The sequence below is a fragment of the Pipra filicauda genome, unplaced genomic scaffold (assembly GCF_003945595.2).
Source record: "Pipra filicauda isolate LSUMZ 115617 unplaced genomic scaffold, ASM394559v2 scaffold733_size125021_pilon, whole genome shotgun sequence".
Classification (NCBI taxonomy): domain Eukaryota; kingdom Metazoa; phylum Chordata; class Aves; order Passeriformes; family Pipridae; genus Pipra; species Pipra filicauda.
This window is the reverse complement of record NW_024104902.1, coordinates 45,919-67,850: the sequence shown is the minus strand read 5'-3', so window position 1 is coordinate 67,850 and position 21,932 is coordinate 45,919. Positions and strand designations below refer to the sequence as shown.

The following is a 21,932-nucleotide window of genomic DNA, read 5'->3' as shown; positions in this document are numbered from 1 at the left end:
GGATGGCTGATGCAAAGAAGCTAGGATTAAAATAGCCTCCCTTCACAGAGAGGAACCATGAATCCAGAGGTCTCCCCCAACAGCACATGCATATGGAACATATACATCCAAATTAGCATTAGCTTATTACACATATAAGCATGTTTTGAAGTGGCAAACACCAAGAGCACAGCTCAAAGTTGGTCTATCCCACACTGACTGTAACTCTTCTGTTCACATCCATGAGGTACTTTTCAATTACCCGACACTGACACTGAATTGTGGCTGGCAAAGCATGGGAGAGGTTGCAATGCCTGAAGCAACACAATCAGAAATATCCCAGCTGTTCAGTTTGGTTAGGGATTCATTACACTTCTATGTTTTGCAGTTCACATAGACTGCAGGGCGGGTTTCCTATTGATACAGTCCCAGCCAGGGGTAAATATTACGGGGACAGAATTAAAAAAATGAGATAAATATACAGTCCTGGTATATTGCATCTTCCTTCTCCTTTTTTTTTTTTTTTTGGGGCTACCAAAGATGTAGCTGAGCAAGTGCAGCATCATCCTGGATCTGGCTTCTGCTCTGGACTTGTAAGAGTATTTGTATGTGAGTGCAACTTTTTTGCTGGTGTTGATGATGAGATTATTATTCTAATCTGACAGGCTCTGATGGGTAGCTGAGAAATCACCCTCAAGACTTGTAGGGAAATCAGTCATCAAAAGCTCATCATAAATCATCTACAGCAGATTATGTGACAAGATGCAAAGTGAGTAATATGGTTTTAGAAATACCATATGAATAAAAAAAGACCAATTCACACAACCATGCGTGCCTAAGTAGATGCATACACTCCTAAGATTAATGAAAACTGCTGCTATAAGATTGTGTCCCCTATGCAAATATGAAGAACAATAAATGGCTGTAGATATGTATTCCACATACTTTTTAAAAGCTATTAAATGGTTTTTAACACTATCAGTGATGTTTCTAGGATTATTTGGAAGTAACACTTAAAAAGGGCTTCTATTTTTCCTCTCCATTCCCATCAGAATTGAATGGTGCATTGTGTGTTTCTGCATCAGATGGTACAACTGAGCCACCCATTCAGACTGGACTGTTGAAGAGTACATTACTTTTATTTTGAAGTGCAGAAGATAAACTAATTTTCTTAGCCCTGTATTTATGACGATCAAGCTCTAAATTCTGTAGTGTGCTGAGTCTTTTTACCTAGATGCATTCAGAGGCTTATATGAGAAGGTAAAACACCGGGTTGAATTTACATAATAAAATATACACAGCTTTGGCAAATCACTCAGTGTCAGGCCTTGAGTGATGGCAAAATATACATAATAAAAACATTCCATAAAAGGTAACTGCAGTTCAACCTAAAGCAGCTCCCTTTCATCCCACAGCAAGTACCATTCACACAGGTCAGCCAAACACCTGACAACCTGTGAGGCCATTATGGAGTTGCACGTGACTGCTTGTTGTCTACACTCTGGCCTTTCTGTGATACCACCACCAAAACATTTCAATGTATCCTTCTCCTTATAGCTTCTAATAAAAAAAGATAAGGGGAAGATGACATCTAACCATAGCACAAGGTAGATCATCACTGAAAATATTCACAGTAAACTTAAGACGTCAACATCTTTAGGAAGCTCACACAAAGAAAAAAAAATTCACTTCACAGCCATGCACTATAACCCACAAAAATCCTGCTGTAATCTGTATCACAAACAGCAAGTGTTTCAACTTAATTAACCTGACAATCAAACGCTTTTCAACTCAGAGACAAAAATCATGAATTGTGGAAGTAGCTTTTATACCTTTCACAAGCAAAATACCACACAGAAAGCGTCACAGGGATTTACAGGGAGACATGGATGAAAACTTGACTTAGCAAAAAGGTTATTTGACTTTGCAAAAAGGGTATGAACCCCAGGACCCAGCAACTGTGTTCACAGCTAATACAGTTTTGTGGCAAAATTTTACAACAGTTCTAACAAAGCAGAATGTTCTTTTCCCTTATTTTCTAGCTTCTCCACAAGTTTCAACTTGAAAATAAACAGCATGAATTATGGTTTACTATTGAAAACAATGGAGCTGACAAAAGGATACAGACTAGTATCACAGATTACAACAGAAAATTTGGCACAAGTTTTAACTCTTACTAAAAAAGTACAATTTACCAAAATCTCTTAGCCTGGTATAGAAATATTGACCTTATTTTATTACTTTGTGATAATGAAAAGTGAAGTCTTTCTGAGTTGCTTCACCTCCACCATTAAAAAAACAGAATTTTTAATATTTTTGTATAATGAATTCTGAAGCCTGATGACAACTTTATCACTGAACAGATAAGCTTCTGAAGTAAAGGAAAATGAAAACGAAATAAAGTGTTGCTTCCTCTGTATTCCTACCAGAATGAAGGAAGAGTTCATGTCCTGAAGAAGGTCGGCTTCCTGTGCCAGCAGGTTTTGTGTGCTCAATCATGCTGTGCCGAGCAGGAGGTGGTGGGGGTGGCAGTGAAGGGGGCAAGTTATCAAATGTGTCTTCGTCTGCATTTCAGAAACGAATTATTAGATGAGGAAAACTTCATTAAGAACTGCATAATAAAGAATGAAGCTTAAACTTTATTTTTCTCTGGCTGCTGAGGCCTTTACTCCCAGGGTTCATCTAAGCAGTTCAGTGACTCCAGTAATGAAACTGCAAAGCTAGGATTGTACTACACACAATCCTCTTCTAAAACATGCTCTGACTGACCTTTTGCAGAGCTCAGTTTCTTTTCTGGGATGGGAGAAGGGATTGCTTTTAGTGACTTGATTGCAAAGAACGTATTAGAAGGAAAGCTTCACTGACTATCATTGTAGAGTAACAGCTGTGTTTCAGCAGCTAAGCAAATATATTTATATACAAATGCCAGTGCTGAGTACCTTGGATCTGCTACATTTATACAGTGTATTATCTTTATCTGCTGTTCTGAAGCTCCAACTCCAGATATAAAATGAATTTTCTAGAGCTTGGCAAAAGAATGCATCCCTTACACAAAGGTGGTGCAGACAGGACTGGAGTTACCAAGCAGCGTGATTTTTATGTGTTCTTTTGCCTTGAATTCTCCTGCAACTCAGCAATACTTCAGGGACCAGAGAGAACATAGTGCAGGAACAAGGCAAATGTTCAAAAGGTGTTATGGAACCAGAAAATTGGATGATGACACATCCGCACAGACACAATCATGCAGCTGAGTTTGTCAGTGAGAGTAGGGGTGGTGGTCAAGCACAGCACCAGTATATATGCAGATCAAGGACTTTTATCTAGGAGAACAGAACAGAAATCAGGGTTGGCAAAAATAGCTTTTGGTGACTGTATACAGCAGTGAGTTTTGAACTGTCCCTTGACAGTGGAAAAAAATCCCAGAAATAAACTTACTAATTTAGTGGTTTGGGTTTTTTTTACATAAATACCATCTCTTTGGCATTTTTGTATTTGTTAAAATAAATGGAACTATTTAAGCTACAATAGGAAAACCCCTCCAGTATTACATAAAATTGCAATGCTCAAACTTCTTAGTAGAGACAAACAATTAATATTTATTTTAGGGAAAATGTTTTAGTGTGCCTTTTTGTCTGTCTCATGTGAGGGCTTACAGGCAGACTCCAAGTACAGATCACTGACACAAATATTGACTTACAGCTGTAATATTTAGCTCATAGCCTGTCTGGTATTCTTAGCATACTCGACAGTGGTTGTTTTTTAGTAAACATGGCATTTAGTTCATCTAGGCAGTGTTAACCATTACATGTAATCAGCAAAAAGTCTGCAACCTAAAGGGGGCACCAGAAGATCATAATCGGAGGGTGTCCTGTTGAGCAAAGAGCTGTGTTTTGGGTTGTCTCTGGTAGGAGGTCGTGCAGGTGGCAAAGGTACCGGAAGAGTAGGTGCATCATAGACATCTCCTGAATGACATAACCACAAGAAGTGAATGTTTTCTTGCTGTACCCCTAGAGCAGCACAGAGTAAATTTTCTTGATAAACAGTGAAAAGTAAAAACATACCTAATTCAGGATGTTTTGATTTCTTTATCTCAGAAGTAGTACTGTGTGTTCCATTCGTTACTCCAGCACATTGACCGTTCTCACACACCCTGAAGACAGACATTAAGCAGGAAGCAATCAACCATTTAGCCAAGCATTAATTTCCAGAATGACCAAGTATCTGTGCTGGTAGTTCAGTATATGGAAATGAATGAAATATAATAAGCTGTGCCAACTTTAAAATTTATGGGTTTTGATATTGAGAGCAGATACTGGTTAACCTCCAAAAAAACTGCTTTGAAGGATTATACTGTTTTCTTGGTGAGATACTGACATGGTTTAAATAAACTCACTCAAGGCTGCAATACACGTTAGAGGAAGAAATAACATTAAACACAGTCCTCACTTCAGAGCTCAGGTCATTATTTTATTCACACAGTTAAGTCACAGACTCAATCCCATTTTGCCTTCCCAGATGCTGAATTTTCCCTAGCAGAAATATGAAGAAGATTGGTGTAGATTTTGGTTACGATCCACACCAAAGTACACAGAAAAGCCATTAAACCAAATATAAGAACAACAAAAAAATCCAAACAGAACTCCACTACACACCACTAATAATAACAAATTTCAACTAAACTCTTTGCTAAACATTAAAAAAACCCACCAAAACTCCCAAAATTGAACTATCCAAAGCACTTTTGCAGGAACCTATTAATTTCTGTATCAAAAAGCTGAGTCTTGCTGATACTTCTATCACAGTTAACTGATTTTTTTTTTAATGGAAGCATATTATACTCTCAAAATTAAATAACAGTATCAAATTGAATATGAAACTCGTCCAACCAAACAGTACAAAGTGCCTATAATCTTGTCAAAAACACTGGCGTTTATTTTTGTAAGATGACTTGGTTCAAATATTGCAGGGAAAAACATAGAACAAGCCTTTTCAGAATATCATATATTGTTTAAAGAAACATGAAAGAACTAGGAAATTAGTCCTGTCACTGGAACCATGGACCCTGCATATTCAGAAAAAAACAGAGTTTCCTTGGAAAAAGGCCACCATGCTAAGCAATTCCAGCTTAAAAATAAAAATCTCAACCCACCATGCACCATTATTACTAAATATTGGGAAATCTACTAGAGTTAGCTAAAATTTCAGATCTTGGGTTTTTACCAATAGTATTAATACGCATATCAGTTTTTGCCATATGGAAAGGAGGAATGAAATAAAGGTCTGGAATCATTTAGAATACATAAACAGGAAAGAGGAAGTGAAATTGCGTTTGTGGTCCCCAGAGTTACAACTAGGAGTAATGAAATAACTGTAAGAATAACTGCAAGATTTAAAAAAGAAATCAAAACAACAAAACTACCCCAATGATAAGCGCTATTTTGCTATGAATTCATTCCCCCAGAGAAGTGGTAGAGGAAGTGTTGCTTCTGTCTTTGATATCAGATTGGTTCAATCTTTCAAATGCAGTGGATGCAACACTTCCTTTGACTCCTCAGCATATACACTAAGTAATTAAGAATATTTTCTACTTTAATTTTAATCTATTCTGCATTTTCAATAATGTAACTAGTCACAGGCAGCAAAGTAATTTAACATGGCACCACTTCAGAAGTATTCAGTTCATAACGAGCCCAGCTAAGTAATCAGTTTACAAACAATGCTGAAATACCTGTTTACATCAACAGTTAACTCCACAAAGAAGGGCAACAAATGAGTACTAAAAAGCGAGCCTTCTGTCCTTTTCCTTTTTGGAGAAAGCTTTACTAGGAAAATATAGCAAATGTAATAATGTAACATTCTTCTAAAAGTAGCCTAATTAGTAGTGCTGAAATTATTTCCCTCCATTTCTTATTGCTGAATTTGCCCCATACCTGGGAAGAGATGATCAGCTGTAACAAAACAGACAATCAATTGATCTGCCAGAAATTAAGACTGAATAATTTTTTATATTATTTTTGTAATAGTTTTAGCATTCTTGCATTTACTGGTAAAAGAGTGAAAAGTCTTAGAGGCAATACAAATTTGGGAGTAGGATGGAAGAATTACACAGTTTCTAAATTACAAAACATCCAGAAGACTTTAGGGGGCTCTTTAGCTTACTGAAAATTCCAAGTACTATGCAAGAAGTGAAGAAGTAACACTTAGGAAAGAAACAGAAAGTGATACTGGGGAAAAAACCTGAAATGTGCTAAAAATTTATGACAATTAAAAAAAAAAATAAAAAAATGTTGTTAAGAGTTTTGCTAAACAATACTGAGAAGTTTTCTTGAAACAAAAAACCCCTCTCCATGAGATTTAAAGAAGTGCATTAAAAGAATACAACATCAACCAGAAACCAGAGTCTTTCTTGAAAGATTTATCTCAGCTTTCACATCTAAGCAGAGACAGTTAAAAGAAGACATTCTAACTATGTAACTATATGGAACACTAGATTTTCTTTTTTTCTTTTTCTTTTTTTTTTTTTTTTAATGCTTAGGAGAATGGTTTGAGTTAAAATTCTTATCAGAATGTATAATAAGAAGAGTTGGTGGTTTTAATCATGGAGCAACCTAAATGGCAAACTGAGGTATTTTTTCTGTACCAAGTCCTGGATTCATGCCAAAAAACCCCACTATGCGCACAGTAAAAACTGCAAAAAACTTTAACTAATCTTTCCATCTACAGCCTCTTAATAATTCTAAGGGCCTGCTAAAATCCTGTACCAGCCAATTGAATGCACTCAATTCTTTCTTTCTGCAAAAGAGGTTAAAGAAAAATGATGAGTTTCTATATTCCCAGCTGGTTATTTTCTCAAGAATCTTTCAGTTTGCATCATCCCCCCCCCTCCCTTTTTGGCACTTTGTTTTACATTGCAGAGGTCTCAGACCATGCAGACCCAACTGCTTCTGGGTGATGTTAACTCAAAAGATGTCCTGCAGGAGCTCATCTCATGGGTTGCAACTACTAAAGGGCACTCCAGCCACAGGACCATGTTAGGGCTGGTATGAATCTGAAGCTTCCCAAAACATACAGTGTGGATGTGGGGTCCTTGGAGTCAACTGGTCCCCTTTGCAGGCTCTCTCCTACTGCACCACAATACTTACTAACTCAAATAGTCCTCAGAAGCTGCTAAACCAAGGTAATCTGCCCACATACTGCTCCCTTCTGCTGCAGACAACTTTCTGCCTAAGAAAGGTTACATCCTGAGTAACTTTGGTCATGCAAGCGGCTCAGCCTCTATTAGATGACTTCACATGGCACAAAAAGACATTCCCATGCAGAAGCACATTACAATCCCATAAAAAATGGCATAGGTAAAAAGGATTAGGACCTTGGAATTTTTTTTAATTTCCTACTTTTTTGCTCAGCCAACCTTGACAGTTTTATTCAGCATTGATTTTTTTTTAATGTCTCATACTGTAGGTAAGAACATTTAAGTACTCAAGTTCATAAAGTTTAGACAACTGTGTAATATTCATGTCTATGCAGTAAAGACTGGATCAGCATTTCTAATAAAGAGAGAATTTTTAACCTACATGCAAGGAGTAATTATACTATGACCTTTTTTCTACCTCTTTTAAGTTCTGATTAAAGAGGTCTAAAAATTATAATTGGCTAATTTTAGGCTGAGAGACATGTTGGGTTTCACTGATGGTAGGTCTTTGAATCACATTCTGACAGAGGAAAAAATGGCTATATGTCACTGCAATTTTTAATCACAGAAGAGTCTAAACTTTTTAGATCAATATTTGATTTTAATATCATACTTTTGACCTACAAGACCAGTAGAAAGTTGTCCCCTTTTTATTTCTAAGACTTATTCACTTAATTCCAGCCATTCAGACTATTTTATGAGTCAAAGTCCAAGTTCACCAGGAATGACACAGCTTTTAGTTGCCATGTCCCTTGGCTCCAAATCTCCTTGCCATAATTCATGAGTAATTCAGAACTGTGAAAGTTTGGAGATAGTGGTTTAGAACACATTTAAAGCTAAGGAGATATATTCCACTTGTATTGAAAAAAGGTTCTTTTCCAGAGAAGCACAAAGAAAATATGCTGCCAAACAGGCTCAAGAAGATAAAAAGGCATCCTACGCATCGGACAACAAGAGAATCAAAGTATGTACATACAGCTGCCAGTTCACATACTTTTCAGTACTGCATCATTTCTTAAAATGAATTATATATAAAATGTTAAAGTTTAAGATTTTCAAAGCTGACTTTGGGAATTTCAGATACAAAATTCTCCTTAAAACTAAATTTGAAAGAGATGTGGGGGTTGAATCTCCTGGTCAGTTTAGAAAACCTCAGCCTAAGGGTTAAAAAAAGATCATCTGCAGAAAAAGTACTCAAAAGCAAAAAATATCCAGTTCTGACACGAGAGATACAATGAAGTGACCTTCACAGGTGGTGGTAGTCAAACGAAACAGAAGCATAAGTAATCCGAGCTTGGAAAGATAAGACATTTCAGAAGGCAGGCAAGCTTAAGTCTTTAGAAACATTGAATCCAGTTTAATATTGGAAAAAGCAGTGGCTTTGTAAATAAGTTGCTTTCAAGGCTGCTAAATTACCTTACCGAGCAAGAGGTTTTATATGATGACCGTGAGGTGGTTGTGAGCTCAGTATTACAGGATGTGACGAAGGAACTTTGTATTCATCATCATCATCTGTATGATCCCTTGATTTATCAGACAGAGAATTTCCTGAAGGACCAGGGCACCTAAGGAGATGACAAAGAGATTGTTTTGTCTTTAACTGTTATGTACTTGACCTCAGATAATACAGAGAATACTCTTCTTTAGCTCAAACATCCTTAATAAATGTCTGCTATATATAAGGAGACAAAAACACCACGACAAACAAACTTGTAATGTTACTGGTTTTTTTTGTCACCGAGAATGCACAGAGAAAAGGGCAGCTGACCTGAGAGTTAAACAGCTACTTTAAGCAAGCACAACACAGCAGAGAATTGCAAAGAATTAGAGTACTAAATAGGCACTTGGAAGGATTAACCTGTTTGCACTTATCAAAAGAACTAAACAAAAGTTAATTCAGGGCATAAAGCATTGAGCAGGGCTTAGTGATGCAGTAGACACTCACCCTTTCAGTGCGGTCTTGTACCACCCCTAATACTACAAAACTCCTGGAATTTGCATGTGTTTTAAATTGGTTTTACTTCAGACAAATGCTGTCTTTAATTGTCATCACAGACAGTGATTTATATCACTTCTTGAAAGCAGTGGAAGCCCAGGACAGAAGTAGACTTTACAATCTCCATTTACAGGTAACAATTTCTGTCATGGAGAACACTGTTGGCTATGAGATCTCTTTTTAAAAAAAAAAAAACTAACTCCTACTTTGTGGTTTTCTGCTATATGACTGTAAAGAGAACGATGAGCAAAAATTTAATTTTAGTGGGCAGTCTTGAGAAAATAATTTTGTTAGCTATTAACAAGCTAAACGTATCTTTCGGCCTTCAGAAAATACAAGTAGCTTGGTTATAGGTCTAGCAATTATCATCATCTACTCTTTTATACACTGAGCCGCTCTGTTTACAGCAATTACTCCAATATGTCAAGATAAATAAGAAACTCACAAAACATCTAAAATACAAAAGCTTACATTAAGGATTAAATCTAATTTCAGCTTGATCATACATGAAAACCACAAAGAGAAGTTTGATTCTTATACTAGATAAACATAAAGAGCAGTATGTGCATCATCTGGCTATTACATTATGCAGCAAATAGTACCTTTATGCTTTGCCACAAAAAAAGCCAACAGAGGAAGGACCTTGAATAAAGATGTGCAATGCATCCACAGCCATCTGGATTCGTGGCTTGAAAGTATGGCTCATGGCCCCTGAGCTGAACTACATGCTACATTACAAGATACTACTTCATACACCATTTAAGGAAGTTTTTAAGGACTATAAGGAAATATAAGAAGGACACCATTTGTTTTACTGTAGTCTAATTAGTTTGATTTTATCATAAGGGCAAGAGCTGAAATGACAGGCCAGGCCTATTTCCCAGTTTTTTTAAATACAAGCAGCTCCTGACTCACAGAGCACACTTCTGCACAAAGGAAAAGCAGGAATCTTTCGCTATTGACTGTAGATGATACCACAACTTCAGATCAACCACGTACTCTGTGAACAAAGCCAAATAACTAACAACCGGGAGTACCAGCCAGTCACCAAATTAATTAATACACAAAAAAGGGAGAAAGAAAAATAACAGAGAAAGAAGAGGGCAGATATGGTGCCTTTTTTTTTTTAATATATTCAAAGCCTAGAGCTCCCTACCTACTTGTAACTTCTCATATGCTTTCCTTCAACCAGTTATACTTTTGACTTCACAAACAAGCTCTGGAAAGATGGGAATCCAACTTCTTTTGCAAAGACATAGTAGCCAAAGACAGATGAAAACATTTATGGTGCTCAACTGCAAACTCTATTTTGCAGTTTTCAACCACGTTGTGCAGGGGGAGCAAAATTTCCCACAGCAAAGCAGTGTGAAATTGCTTTTTCCATCCTTGATTTCTTAGATGGACAAGAGGTTTGTGTCACTGATGTTCAGACCTTTGAGGAACAGAATGTAAAAATGTAGTGGGACAATGAGAAATCTGTATTATTCTCAGGTAGACAGTTGAAAGACCAACAAAGAACAAATTATCTCATTTCTGTGGCTGTGTAATCATTCTTACTGGTAATCCAACATGTTCTGGAGATGCTGGGGTTTTTATATACATATATTTGAAGATATATATCTATATATATACACACACATACAAAGATAAAAGCCTGTTTTTTTAGAAAATTATTACAAATTGAATTGCTGCTTCTGCAGATAGTAATGTTACAAATATTAATCACTGCACCAGGAATGTCCAATACTGACCAAACCAGGCCAGTAGTATTGTTTGAAGCCCTCTTTAAAGGCTATTACTGGGGAAAAAAACCAAACACACAACTCCCCTTCTCTTCTCTGCTGAGAAATTGTTACTGGGTTTGGAGCTATTATTAAAGACACGAGTTCCAAGTCTCCTGCTTCTGAATACTGTGGAGCCTTAGAAAAGTCCTTCACACTAGTGAAGTCTCTGTTTTCCTACCTTTAAAGTAAGGAAAATACTTGCCAGATTGTAAATATTATGTGAGTAATATGTGAAAGGTAAAGATCTGTAAAGCAGTAGAAGAGTTAGAGTACTAACATATAGCTAATATACTCTTCATTAGGGTCCTAAAATTGTCCTAAACTTTCATATTATTATTTCACAACTTTTATTTTTTAAAAAAATCACACTTCTCTTTCAATTTACTCCAGTTGTAATGATATTTGACTCCAAATCTGTTATGCATTGTTCTGCTAGATGTCTATCTCATTTTCTCCATCATCACTAAAATCGCTTCAAGATCAAACTGAATTATTAAATCTCTATTGTTCTAAGACTAACTCTATTGTTCTACACAAAATCATCCAGAAAAATAAACAGTTTTTTGTAACTAAACAGTGAACATTGTCATTATAAGCCGAGAGATAAAACATGCATCTGTTTATCAAGCTGGTGAAGTTTTCTATAATTAACTTTACAGTACTTCAGTGTTCTTACATCCTTATAAGATTTGTGTACAGAGGAATACAAAACTGACCAGTACACTGTATTTATATATTCTCTAGTTCCCCTTTCTACTCCTTAAGTGGAAATACTTTAAAAATTGGAAGTCAGAATTATATTCTGGTTTGTTGAACAAAAAGGTTGGATGTCAATCTCTTATCCCGATAAGCACCAAGGGCCAGAGGCAAATTAGGAAAAGATGTGAGAATTCATTTTTGTTAAGCCACTAAATGTCCATCTGAGCTGTAACCAGAACTCCAGGGAAACCAACACCTCACGCTTATTTAGAAGTATTTCCGAGAAAGGCTCACGTTCCATCATTTACTGATAAACTGATTCACAGAACTTAATCATGATGAACTTGCAGCCCATGTATTTCAGTCTGGTCAGGACTATGGTTTTGAAATTAATCCCTTTAATCTCCCCACTTACCACACTTTGATTTGCACTGAGGAATGCACAACCTGAATACATTTCAGATTACGCTAAAATAAATAATATATTCCAAGCAGGCCCTTACTACATTCTGATTGTTAAAGAGTGTTTTAAGTCATGGGACAAGACTACAGCCAGTTGAACTGCTGCCCCATCATGTGTACAATACAGCTCCTTACTCTAAACTCCTCTGTCCTATGCAGAGTATTACCTGCTATTGCAGACAAAAGCTTTAACTTTGTAAGGTCTCAAGCAAACTCTGTTTCAGAAAAGTAAGTTTTAAGTTCCCAGGCAACCAGCAGTAGGAGAGGGCACAGTCTCAAGGTCTGCCAGGGGAGGTTTAAGTTGAATATTAGGAAGAATTTTTTAGTGAGAGAATAATCAGACATTGGAATGGGCTGCCCAGGGAAGTGGTGGATTCTCCGTCCCTGGAGGTTTTTAAGATGAGGCTGGATGTGGCACTTAGTGCCATGGTCTAGTAACCACAGCAGTGTTGGATCAAGGGCTGGACTTGATGACCTCGGAGAACTTTTCCAACCCGGTTGATTCTATGATTCTATTCTATGATTCAGTGACAATAACAATATTTGGTTTCTTTCTTACCCATTCTGTCTTCCACAGTGAGCAACTGTTGTCTCATTAGCAGGTGTTCCTTGGCTGTTTGTGCCAGCCTGAAGTACCTGGTGTGCTTTCTGGCCAGCTCTGTAAGTGCTTGTTTTAAGTGCAGTTGCCCCTTTTCTGCACAAAGTATCAGTGCTATGTTGAGAGCATTATGTGATTCTATGAAGTTACATGGACCACATGATCAAATCAACACTTGCCAACTGCTCATATTTGTCACAGAGCAAGCTGCAATGCAACGAGAACTATGACAGAACAGCTGAGCACCCAAACTCACTGACCTGTCAAGCTATGAGTAAGGACACACTGTGTTCTCCAGTGCATCATCTCTCAGATGTCTGGAAGCTGCATGTCAGCCATGCTCCTTCTCATGTCACTGGAGAAGTGCCATACCAAAGGTTGATTTCAAGGGAACCAGGACTTTCAAACCACAGTTGGCTTTAACGGAACTATGGTTTCCCCTTCAAATTTTTTTAGCAAAACAGAAGAGACAGCAAGAGAAGAAATACCTTTTGGTGCTACTTTTCCCTCAACTACCTCAAAGCAACTAAATGTTCCTAATACATTTATAGACTACAAAAGGCACTTGGAATTGGATGCCTCATTACATACTCAAAAATGGATGCTCCCTCACACAAAGTATCTCTGTGGTATACAGCACTTTTGAGACAAAGAGGCCAATTTTCTACTGATGTAGCAAAATGGAAGCTACTCACTGGCATAAAACAAACACTATTTAACTTGAAAATTTTAAAGTTTTGGGAAAGAATGGTTCTGTATCTTTGACATATAAGTTTTACACTTCTTTTAATAAAAGAATAACAATTCGATCAAAACTGCTAAAAAATCTGACATAATTACAGCAGTCCAATTAAAAATAACTATTTTCACATGTCGTGTCTGCAACACAGTGGTTGAGTGGAAAATAAAAATCAGATGTTTGGTTAGCAAGACTCCCACTTGTCATTATTAAAGTACAGTTAATAATAATTGCTTTAGTAAAATGAAAATGAATCAGCACCATTTTCAGAAAAAAAAAGAACTCCAGTGCTTTTCTATTAATGTACTTTTTAAGGGAAAAAAAAGAAGTCATATTTGTAACACCAAATTCAGTAAAAACTGAGCAAACAAGTTAAGTAGGGGCATTTTAGAACTGTGAAGTTTCAAGTAAGGGCCATTCTGCCTCCTCGTTATTTAGATTATGACATTTCATAAATGATCAATGTATCCTTCAGTCAAATGTTTGAAATTACAGATTGATGATAACTAGAAAGAATAGAATGCCTTGGAGCTGTAAAAAACAAACTAGCTCTCAATCCACAACACTGCAGAGATTCCAGAGTAGGAAAAAATGAGAAACTTGCACCAGATTAATTGCAGTACCACAGTTGTGGAAAGTAAAAGTATTTTGAATCAAGTACAGCTCAACATATTTATGAGTGCTTAGCAGTCAATTTAACTGCTAAGAAGGAAAAATACACTGTAAAAATATTCTGACGTTTCAAATGAAATCGTGCTAGGTATTATTTGGGTTACCTTTCTGAAAGCAATTTTTGTGGTTGGTGTAAATGTCAAACCTACTGAACATGTTACTTTTGAAGACTTTTCTTTTCCTCCCTCCGCAGTTTTTCCACCTGCATGTTGCCACACAGTATTATAGATTATTGGGGTATTTCCTAGTGGTAACAAAAACTTAATTTAAAATAAATTTAAAATAGACATATTAGTGTTTTCAGAAATGACATACAATGATCAATTTTTATTTTTAAGTCATTCCATGTGACATTTTAGTAATGAGAAAATCCAAAATTACCACTATGTTATGTATTGATAATTTTACATTTTAAAAAATCAAAATTTAAAACATTCTGTGTAATTTTTTAAAGGTGTGACTACAAAGCTGAAACACAGATGAGAGTTAATTTCTTCCTCAAAAGTCAGTGGAATTTGGTTTTAGCAAATGAAGAATATTTTCTTGCTGGAATACATCAGTTTTCTATTCAGAAGACTTTGGTTAATGAAAACATTTATTTCGACCAATCTGAAGTCACACATTCTAGCCTTGGATTGGCTTGACATGGATTGTGTGCCACATCACATTGTTACAATATCCTGTGGACTTCCAGTGAATACTGTATACAATGTACTTTGATTCTAGGCTAGATTTGCAAATATCTGAGTAAAAAACAGGATTCTTATGAAGAAGACTGTTACGGTTTTTCCACGCTATGAAATACAAAAATAAGAATCTTCTCCTCTTCAGAGTTCCATTTGCTTTGGCATATGAAAACTTTCCTAATTTTTCTATCAGTTATTGTTTCCTCTTTCTTACAGAGTGTAGAACATCCCAGCTTTTGCATTGTATTATAAATGAGTAGACTAGAAGGGGACTTGATTACATGAGGTATCCAACTGGTACTCCTGTGATACCCTCCCTCCACCAGGTTACATCCCAGCACTGAATTACAGCTATGTCTGGATAATGTTCTAAAATTTCCTTCTGAACTGAAAGCAAGCATGCAGAACTTCACCTCGGCAATTGCTCCACCTGGAAACAGGTTTCTGAATAAAAAAAGTCAGTGCTCCACTGCACCTTTATTCTTGTAGTCAAGAAGAGAAAAAACAGCATACCAATAAAAAGCTGAAATACACTTGTTTTCTGTGTTAAAGCTAACTGAACAGAATGGGTGCACACTAATGAGAAAGTTCTCAGTACTAGTAAGTACTGACTGTCCAATTATTTTATTTAACAGCAAAAATCACAAGCAGTACTCTGGAAAGAAGCTGTAGGATAGCATCAAACATGGTGATATGCTCCAATTTCTTACAAAAACACAAAAAAGGACAAACTATATTATAGGACTTCCAAGTTTTTTACTTCAAATGTATCTTGTTCTGTACAAAATCCTGTGTGATTCAGAGTCCAAAGATACTTCCTATGCTGGCAACACCTTGGTAAAAAATACACAGTCATGTTACTGGAAGACTAAAAATAGTCTGCAACTTGAAATGACAAAACTTCCCAAACCATATTTTAGAACTCAGGGAGGTTGATCCTATTTAAAATTATATAAAATGGTTTTGTCTGTTTGGGTTTTTTGCCACAGCAAAGAGCAGACATTGGTGTGAACCCTGAATAAAGCTCATTGTGCAGAAAGCCTAGAAAGCATGACTTGATTAGGTGCAGAACACTGACAAATCATATTCTTTACCCTTAGCACTTTCCCTAGAATCTGTCATAATCATCCTGTGATAAATAGCTTTGACCACACTTCTGCTGCAATACTAGGAGTAAAACCAGACAGAACCTGCTCCCACTGCCAAATGCTTATGAGCAAGACCTTGCTCAATTCAGCCTCTTTTCCTATAAAAACATGCTACGTTCAATTAATATCAGAACTGTTGCCACCTAATCAATACAATTTACTGTGGTTTTACAAAGGGAACATAAAGTTCATGGAAAGCATATAATCGAGTTATATTAGTTAAATTCTTTCATTTTCCCATTTTTCTTTGAGCACCACAGAATCAGTGCTATTATCAAACATTAATTAACACATTTCTTTGACAGATAAAGTTAACTTACTTTATACTAGGGATGATGGAGACAGCTGGAAGAGGGGGTGAAAGCCGTGGAGGGACATCATATTCTTCATTTATCAGATGACCATTCGAAAAAACCTACAAATCACACAAGTGTTACAATGGGTATCTCCTTCTGTTCCTCATCATGGATATTCACCAACTAGGTATTACACAACAGACATTGAGAAGACTGTGGGTAAAGGCTTTCCTGCAAGTTCATGCTACAGAACTTTTATCTGAAGGGCCTCTCATATCTGTTTCAGCTCACCCCTTTCGGGAGCTGTAGAACATGTTATCTTAAGACTTCACCAAAAGAGGAAGTTTCCCATCACGGTTACTAGCTGGACTACTCCGTTACAGCTGAACTGCTTGATGGAAAATTAAGTTTTCAAGATCATAAAGTGAGAGAGACGAAATACAATTGAAAAGCAACAAGTACAGTATGCTAAACATTCGTTTTTTTAAAACTCAGTGTTACAGTGCCTGCCAGAATCCATCCTATACTCACAGGATTGTCTTCTCTATTCTTGGCTTTTATCAATAGCAAAAAGTTTATATTACAAATGATATACAAATCAGGGATGAAAATGCATTCCATGTTTCCCTCATGAATGTGAATACAGCCTGAAATGGTAATTCAGAGTTGTCTGTTGCTCCCTTTAATCAAATGGCTTAGAACTATAACCATGAAGATGACAGTTTAAACAGTACTTGGTTAAAGATTTGTATATGAAACTTTTCCAGACTACAATGGCACTTCTGCACTGAGTGGGTATTCTAATTTTAGATGTATTCATTCCATCAGCTTCAAAACTGTGCCAGACCATAACTAGAATACTACATGAAGGTATAGTTGAAGATAGAAACCCAGTATCCTTTTAAAATCAGATGGAAAGCTATAGCATTTTAAACAACAGCTTAGTTCCAAGTAAAATATATAATATCATAGACAATTTAAGCATCTTTCATCATAGATGTCAACACTTTCTATCAATAGTAATTGAATTTCAGTAACGTACATTCAAAATAACCAAAACATCCACATTAAAAAAACATCTTAAACTGGAGATAGAAAGGTTAAATAGCTTGTGATCTTGGGAAAAGCAAATACAGAAAAAGAATTATTTCTAACTATTATGACTTAACCACAAATCCATTCATCTTAGCACAAGTTATGTAGTCTTCAAGAAAAAAAAAAAACAAACAACCAAAAACCGAGTAGCAGCTTTGAGTTAATAAGATCTACGACTAAACTACTGAGCTGCTTTGATAAAACTGATTAGAGCAGAACTAGGAATTTTTTCTTTGGCCATCATCATTTGATCTCTTTTCAAAGCTAAGTCTGACCAATTGCACATGGCCTTGCAAGTGCCTGAAGCTGCTCAATGCCAGAACTATTCCTTCTAAGCTTTCCTCTCCAGATATCTTGAAGTAACATATAGAAACAATCCTTCCTTTTTTTTTTTTTAACAAAAGAAACATCATAGTTATAGACATGCAACTGAGAACAGGAAAACATATTTCTCCTGTGGGTGACAAGCAAATCCCTACCCAAACCAACCCAGACAATTAGTGGAAATGTTTCAAGTGACAACTCTGAAATGGACTATTACACTGGACACTTGTCCAAGAGAAGTTATAAACTGCTATAGACAAATTACAACACTGTACAACTCCAGCAATTGGAGTTCTGATTTAAGTACAAAGGAGGAAAAAATTCTGCTAAAGGCTGTGCCACTGAGCACTTTCAAGGATGCTGCCCATATAGGCAGTGGTAAAGACACAATAAATCATTCTACATTTAGCCTGGCTTTATTTTATCTTTCTTAGGGTCAAGGCAAGTTAGATCTTCTTCATTAGAGTATACTGAACATCATGACTAATTTAAAGATCTTTTGAAAGTCAGCTTTACTGATGAACAACCTTTAGAATATTTAGTTTTTATGCTAATGCACACAATATATGTGGTAATTTAAGTATACTTGTAACTGAAGAGGTTACTAAGTCCTCACCTCACCTACAACAGAACCAACTGGAACATCTATTCCATCAGCAAATGCATACACAGTTTTGGCCTATGACATTTCCAAAGTGGACCTGAGATGTTATATAACTACGTTACAGCATATCATGGACGATTTGCTAAAAGAATATAGCACATCTAGAATTTTCTCTCCATGACATTTTTTGAGGGTTTGATGTGAAAATTGTAACTCAGACCCTCATGTACTTTTGCTTTACAAATTACAATATTTAACAAACCATTTCCTTATGATCAGCTTAGTACGAAGTATCAACAGTAAAGACTCAGAAACCACAAGTCAACACTGACCAATATAAACAGCGTTTTAGCCAATGCAAGACAATGCTGCAGGAGGGTATCAAATAAGGATTCAACATCCAGTTCATTTGAAATACCTTGGCACCTTCTGCAGGCAGCTCGTGACGTCTGTGTTTCCTCATAAATCCTGGATCAGAACTTACGCGGTTGTGCCTTCCATTCACGTTTGAAATTGCAGTCAGTCCTGGTTTGGGAGAAGCATCACTCCCCACTCGACATCCTACCAACTGACTTGTCCCAAATGCATCTCTGGGACACCATCCTTCGAGGGGCATCGGTTGGTCTCTGGAAGGCACACTTTCTGGATGATGCAGGTGTCTGCTTATCCTGTTGTCTGGTGGAATTGGTGGAGGTCTCTCTGGTGGGGGTGGTGGAGGATCTCGCAAGGGAGGTGGTGGTGCTGGCAAAGGTTTGTCTTGTTTCCTCACCATACAAGGAGAAGACTAAACAACACAGTAAGTTAAAAGAAAGGAAAGTTAGATACTAAGTATCTAACGAGTATTTCTGATGATCAAGTGTGGCTTTACGAGCTCTAATGGAGATATTTTCTTGGCATCACAAGAGCACTTGCCAGTAGGTTAAACGTCTGCATTCTGCAGACAACCTAGACCCTGTTCAGAAAGCATGCCCCCATTTCTGCTGTTCATGAGTAACACAAAGAAGGAGTGGAAAGCAGAAAAGACAACTAACTGAGGTATGTTTAACTGGCCCATAAGTTTTTTCAGTATCCTTGGCTTTGATTATTTGAATCACTTATTCATCTGCCAAAATGTATTCTGAGGAATGCTTAGAAAAAACAGACTTCTTGATGCAGACAAAAAAACCCCAAACAAAGCAAAACCAATATCCCAGGGGAATTACTTGGTGACAGCGAATGAACACAAAAAACAATGATCAATGATTAGGAAGAAAGTAGAGGAAGAAACAATTATTTCATTTTTAATTATATACCTAGAGATGACTCCAATCTTTGCATGACATGCATTGTTAGACTGCCCAATTTGTTTAATTGCAGTTCATTTTTTCAGGTAACAAGATAATTAGTATGCAGTTATATTTGCAGTTAGCTCATCTGCAAACAACTTTTGCCAAAATACTTCCTTTCTCAGAATTGAATTACATCATAAATGGTAAATGTTTTCTAAAATCATGTATACTAATACTAAAAGATTGAAAACCAAGTTATCGGAAAAAAACTTATACAAGTAGCTGCATAGTTTCTAAGATCACAAATCTGACAAAACCAAAACATTCTCACTAAGAATGGTTTATAAATGGCCTTTTACAAAGTAACAGTTGGGCCAGGTTTTTATGAATGTTTTATCTCCGGCTACCAGAAGAAAGGCAGGGAAGATTATTTCCCTTGGAACGTGTAATTTTCTCCAACTTTGGTAAGCCTTCATATATTATTACCACTTTAAGAAATGGGGGTCACGAAAGTTTTAAAGTAATAATAACATTTACTTTCGCTTCACTGGTTAGCCCAGCACTATTCTTCAAGCAACACCTTAACACATTACTTGAATTGAAAATAAAGTTATTTTATCTATAGGTTTATTCATATGAAAAGGACAGTATACTAAATAAAGAAGCATTTAATTCAGCTGCTAGTTAAGAAAAATAGTTATTCTCACTGTCAAGACACGAACATAATAGCTAGGTCCAGATTTTTGGTTATAGCTTAGTTATAAATTATAGTTTTTAACTGCAGAAATATAGAAAAGTTTTTTTGACTGAAGTAGCAGTTTTGGCAGGACTAAACCATCTTTTTCTTAAATATGAAAATTTTTTAAGTATGAAATTATTCTTTGTTGCCTCCATTCTATTTTCCTTATACTCCCCAAATATTATTTTTTTTCCAGGAAAAGTTTCACAGAAAAAAGAATTTTCAAAATATTAAAGCAGCATTAATGGTATTTCTGGTTTTCTTTTTTTTTAAAGCCACGAACTCTGTAAAAAATGCTACTGTAAAATTAATTTTAATGGATGTGGCATGTACTTTGTGTATATCTTCCATGTGTTACAAATTCCTCTGCATAATATAGGAAATTATGAAAGAAGATTAAAGGAATTATTCAAACTTCTATTTTTTCTTCTAAATTATAAACCACTAGAATCTTAAAAAGATGTTGATTTTCAAGCTTAAAGTAAAAACCTGACAAAAGAAATAGGGTACTTCAAATGGGATTATTATGAGCACATGGGTTTCAAGTCATGGTTTGAACTTGAATTTTTATTCATCATCTAAAAATGAAAAATTTAAATCTAACTTGGTCTCGCTATGCAACAATTACAACAAAACAATCTACTTGTAATGGAGAGCAACAAACAGTATTTGTTCTCCTTCATGCTTATCCACTCAAAAAAATCATTGAATCTTTAATATCATTTGTTTTACAAAACACAGCATACAACTTATTAGCTATAGAGTCATTATTATTTCCCTTGAAACTTGAGTCCTATTATATGCCATTTAAGCTTCTGAAAGCAGTGTATCTGCACATATTTTTCTTGTAAGGACACTGTGGAAATTGATCATAAATCATCATGAGAGGAAAACATATAATTTTAATGAGATAATGACCTTTAAATCTATTTTCAGGAAACTTTAGTTTCTATTTATTTTCATTAATCGGAGTTTATTACAGAACTGATCCATTACTGCAATGTCTTTAAAATTCTGACCATAACCAAGTACAATATAATCATCAGACAAAATGAAGTCACATTTGACCAACACATGCAGCCAGAAACATTTAACTACGTAAGGTATTATGGAAAGAGATAAGAGACTTCATCAATGTGGATCTAATCTAAAATTTCCCTAAGCTAGAAGGAATTAAAGTTCTTTTGGACAGAGCTAACTCCTGAAAAAAGAAAACACATATGGAAAGTTTTGAAACAGTCCATCTTCCAACACAAACAAGAAAGTTCACCTAGAAAACAATCAAATACAAATTGTCAATATCCTTATATCAAGAAATGATGGTTCAGTAAGACTCACCTTTGGTGACCCAGTTGGACTGGCACATGGTGACCGTGCCACTCCCTTCTGAATCAGATCCAGACGAGGAGGTACAGGTGGAAGACTAAGATGTGGTATTTGCAGGGGGTCTGGAAGTGGTTTTCTTCTTTGTGCAAGAGGGGAAGATCCTGGGGAAGTCACTGGTGAATTTTGCCTCTCATTGCACTTCAAGACAGAGCAAAAATAAATTACTATTTACCTGATGATCAAGTATACAACTTCCATTCCACAACTAAAATGATAATTTGATAATATTTACTAATAGTAATTTATCATAATGGACATCTGCTGC

The 21,932-nt window shown here is 36.1% G+C and overlaps 1 protein-coding gene across 2 annotated transcripts in view; it reads right to left on the bottom strand.

The window, feature by feature from the left end:
- Nucleotides 1-21,932, bottom strand: part of CBLB (Cbl proto-oncogene B) — a 66,420-nt gene that overhangs the window by 9,865 nt on the left and 34,623 nt on the right. Inside the window, exons 8-14 of one of the 2 annotated variants that reach the window (XM_039389509.1) lie at nucleotides 21,620-21,805; nucleotides 18,693-19,058; nucleotides 16,276-16,370; nucleotides 8,593-8,736; nucleotides 4,041-4,129; nucleotides 3,810-3,941; nucleotides 2,406-2,543 (exon numbers count right to left, since the gene is read on the bottom strand). In XM_039389509.1, coding sequence (XP_039245443.1) covers nucleotides 2,406-2,543; nucleotides 3,810-3,941; nucleotides 4,041-4,129; nucleotides 8,593-8,736; nucleotides 16,276-16,370; nucleotides 18,693-19,058; nucleotides 21,620-21,805 — 1,150 coding nt within the window. The remainder of the gene's footprint in view (nucleotides 1-2,405; nucleotides 2,544-3,809; nucleotides 3,942-4,040; nucleotides 4,130-8,592; nucleotides 8,737-16,275; nucleotides 16,371-18,692; nucleotides 19,059-21,619; nucleotides 21,806-21,932) is intronic. The other variant, XM_039389508.1, reaches the window with a different exon arrangement.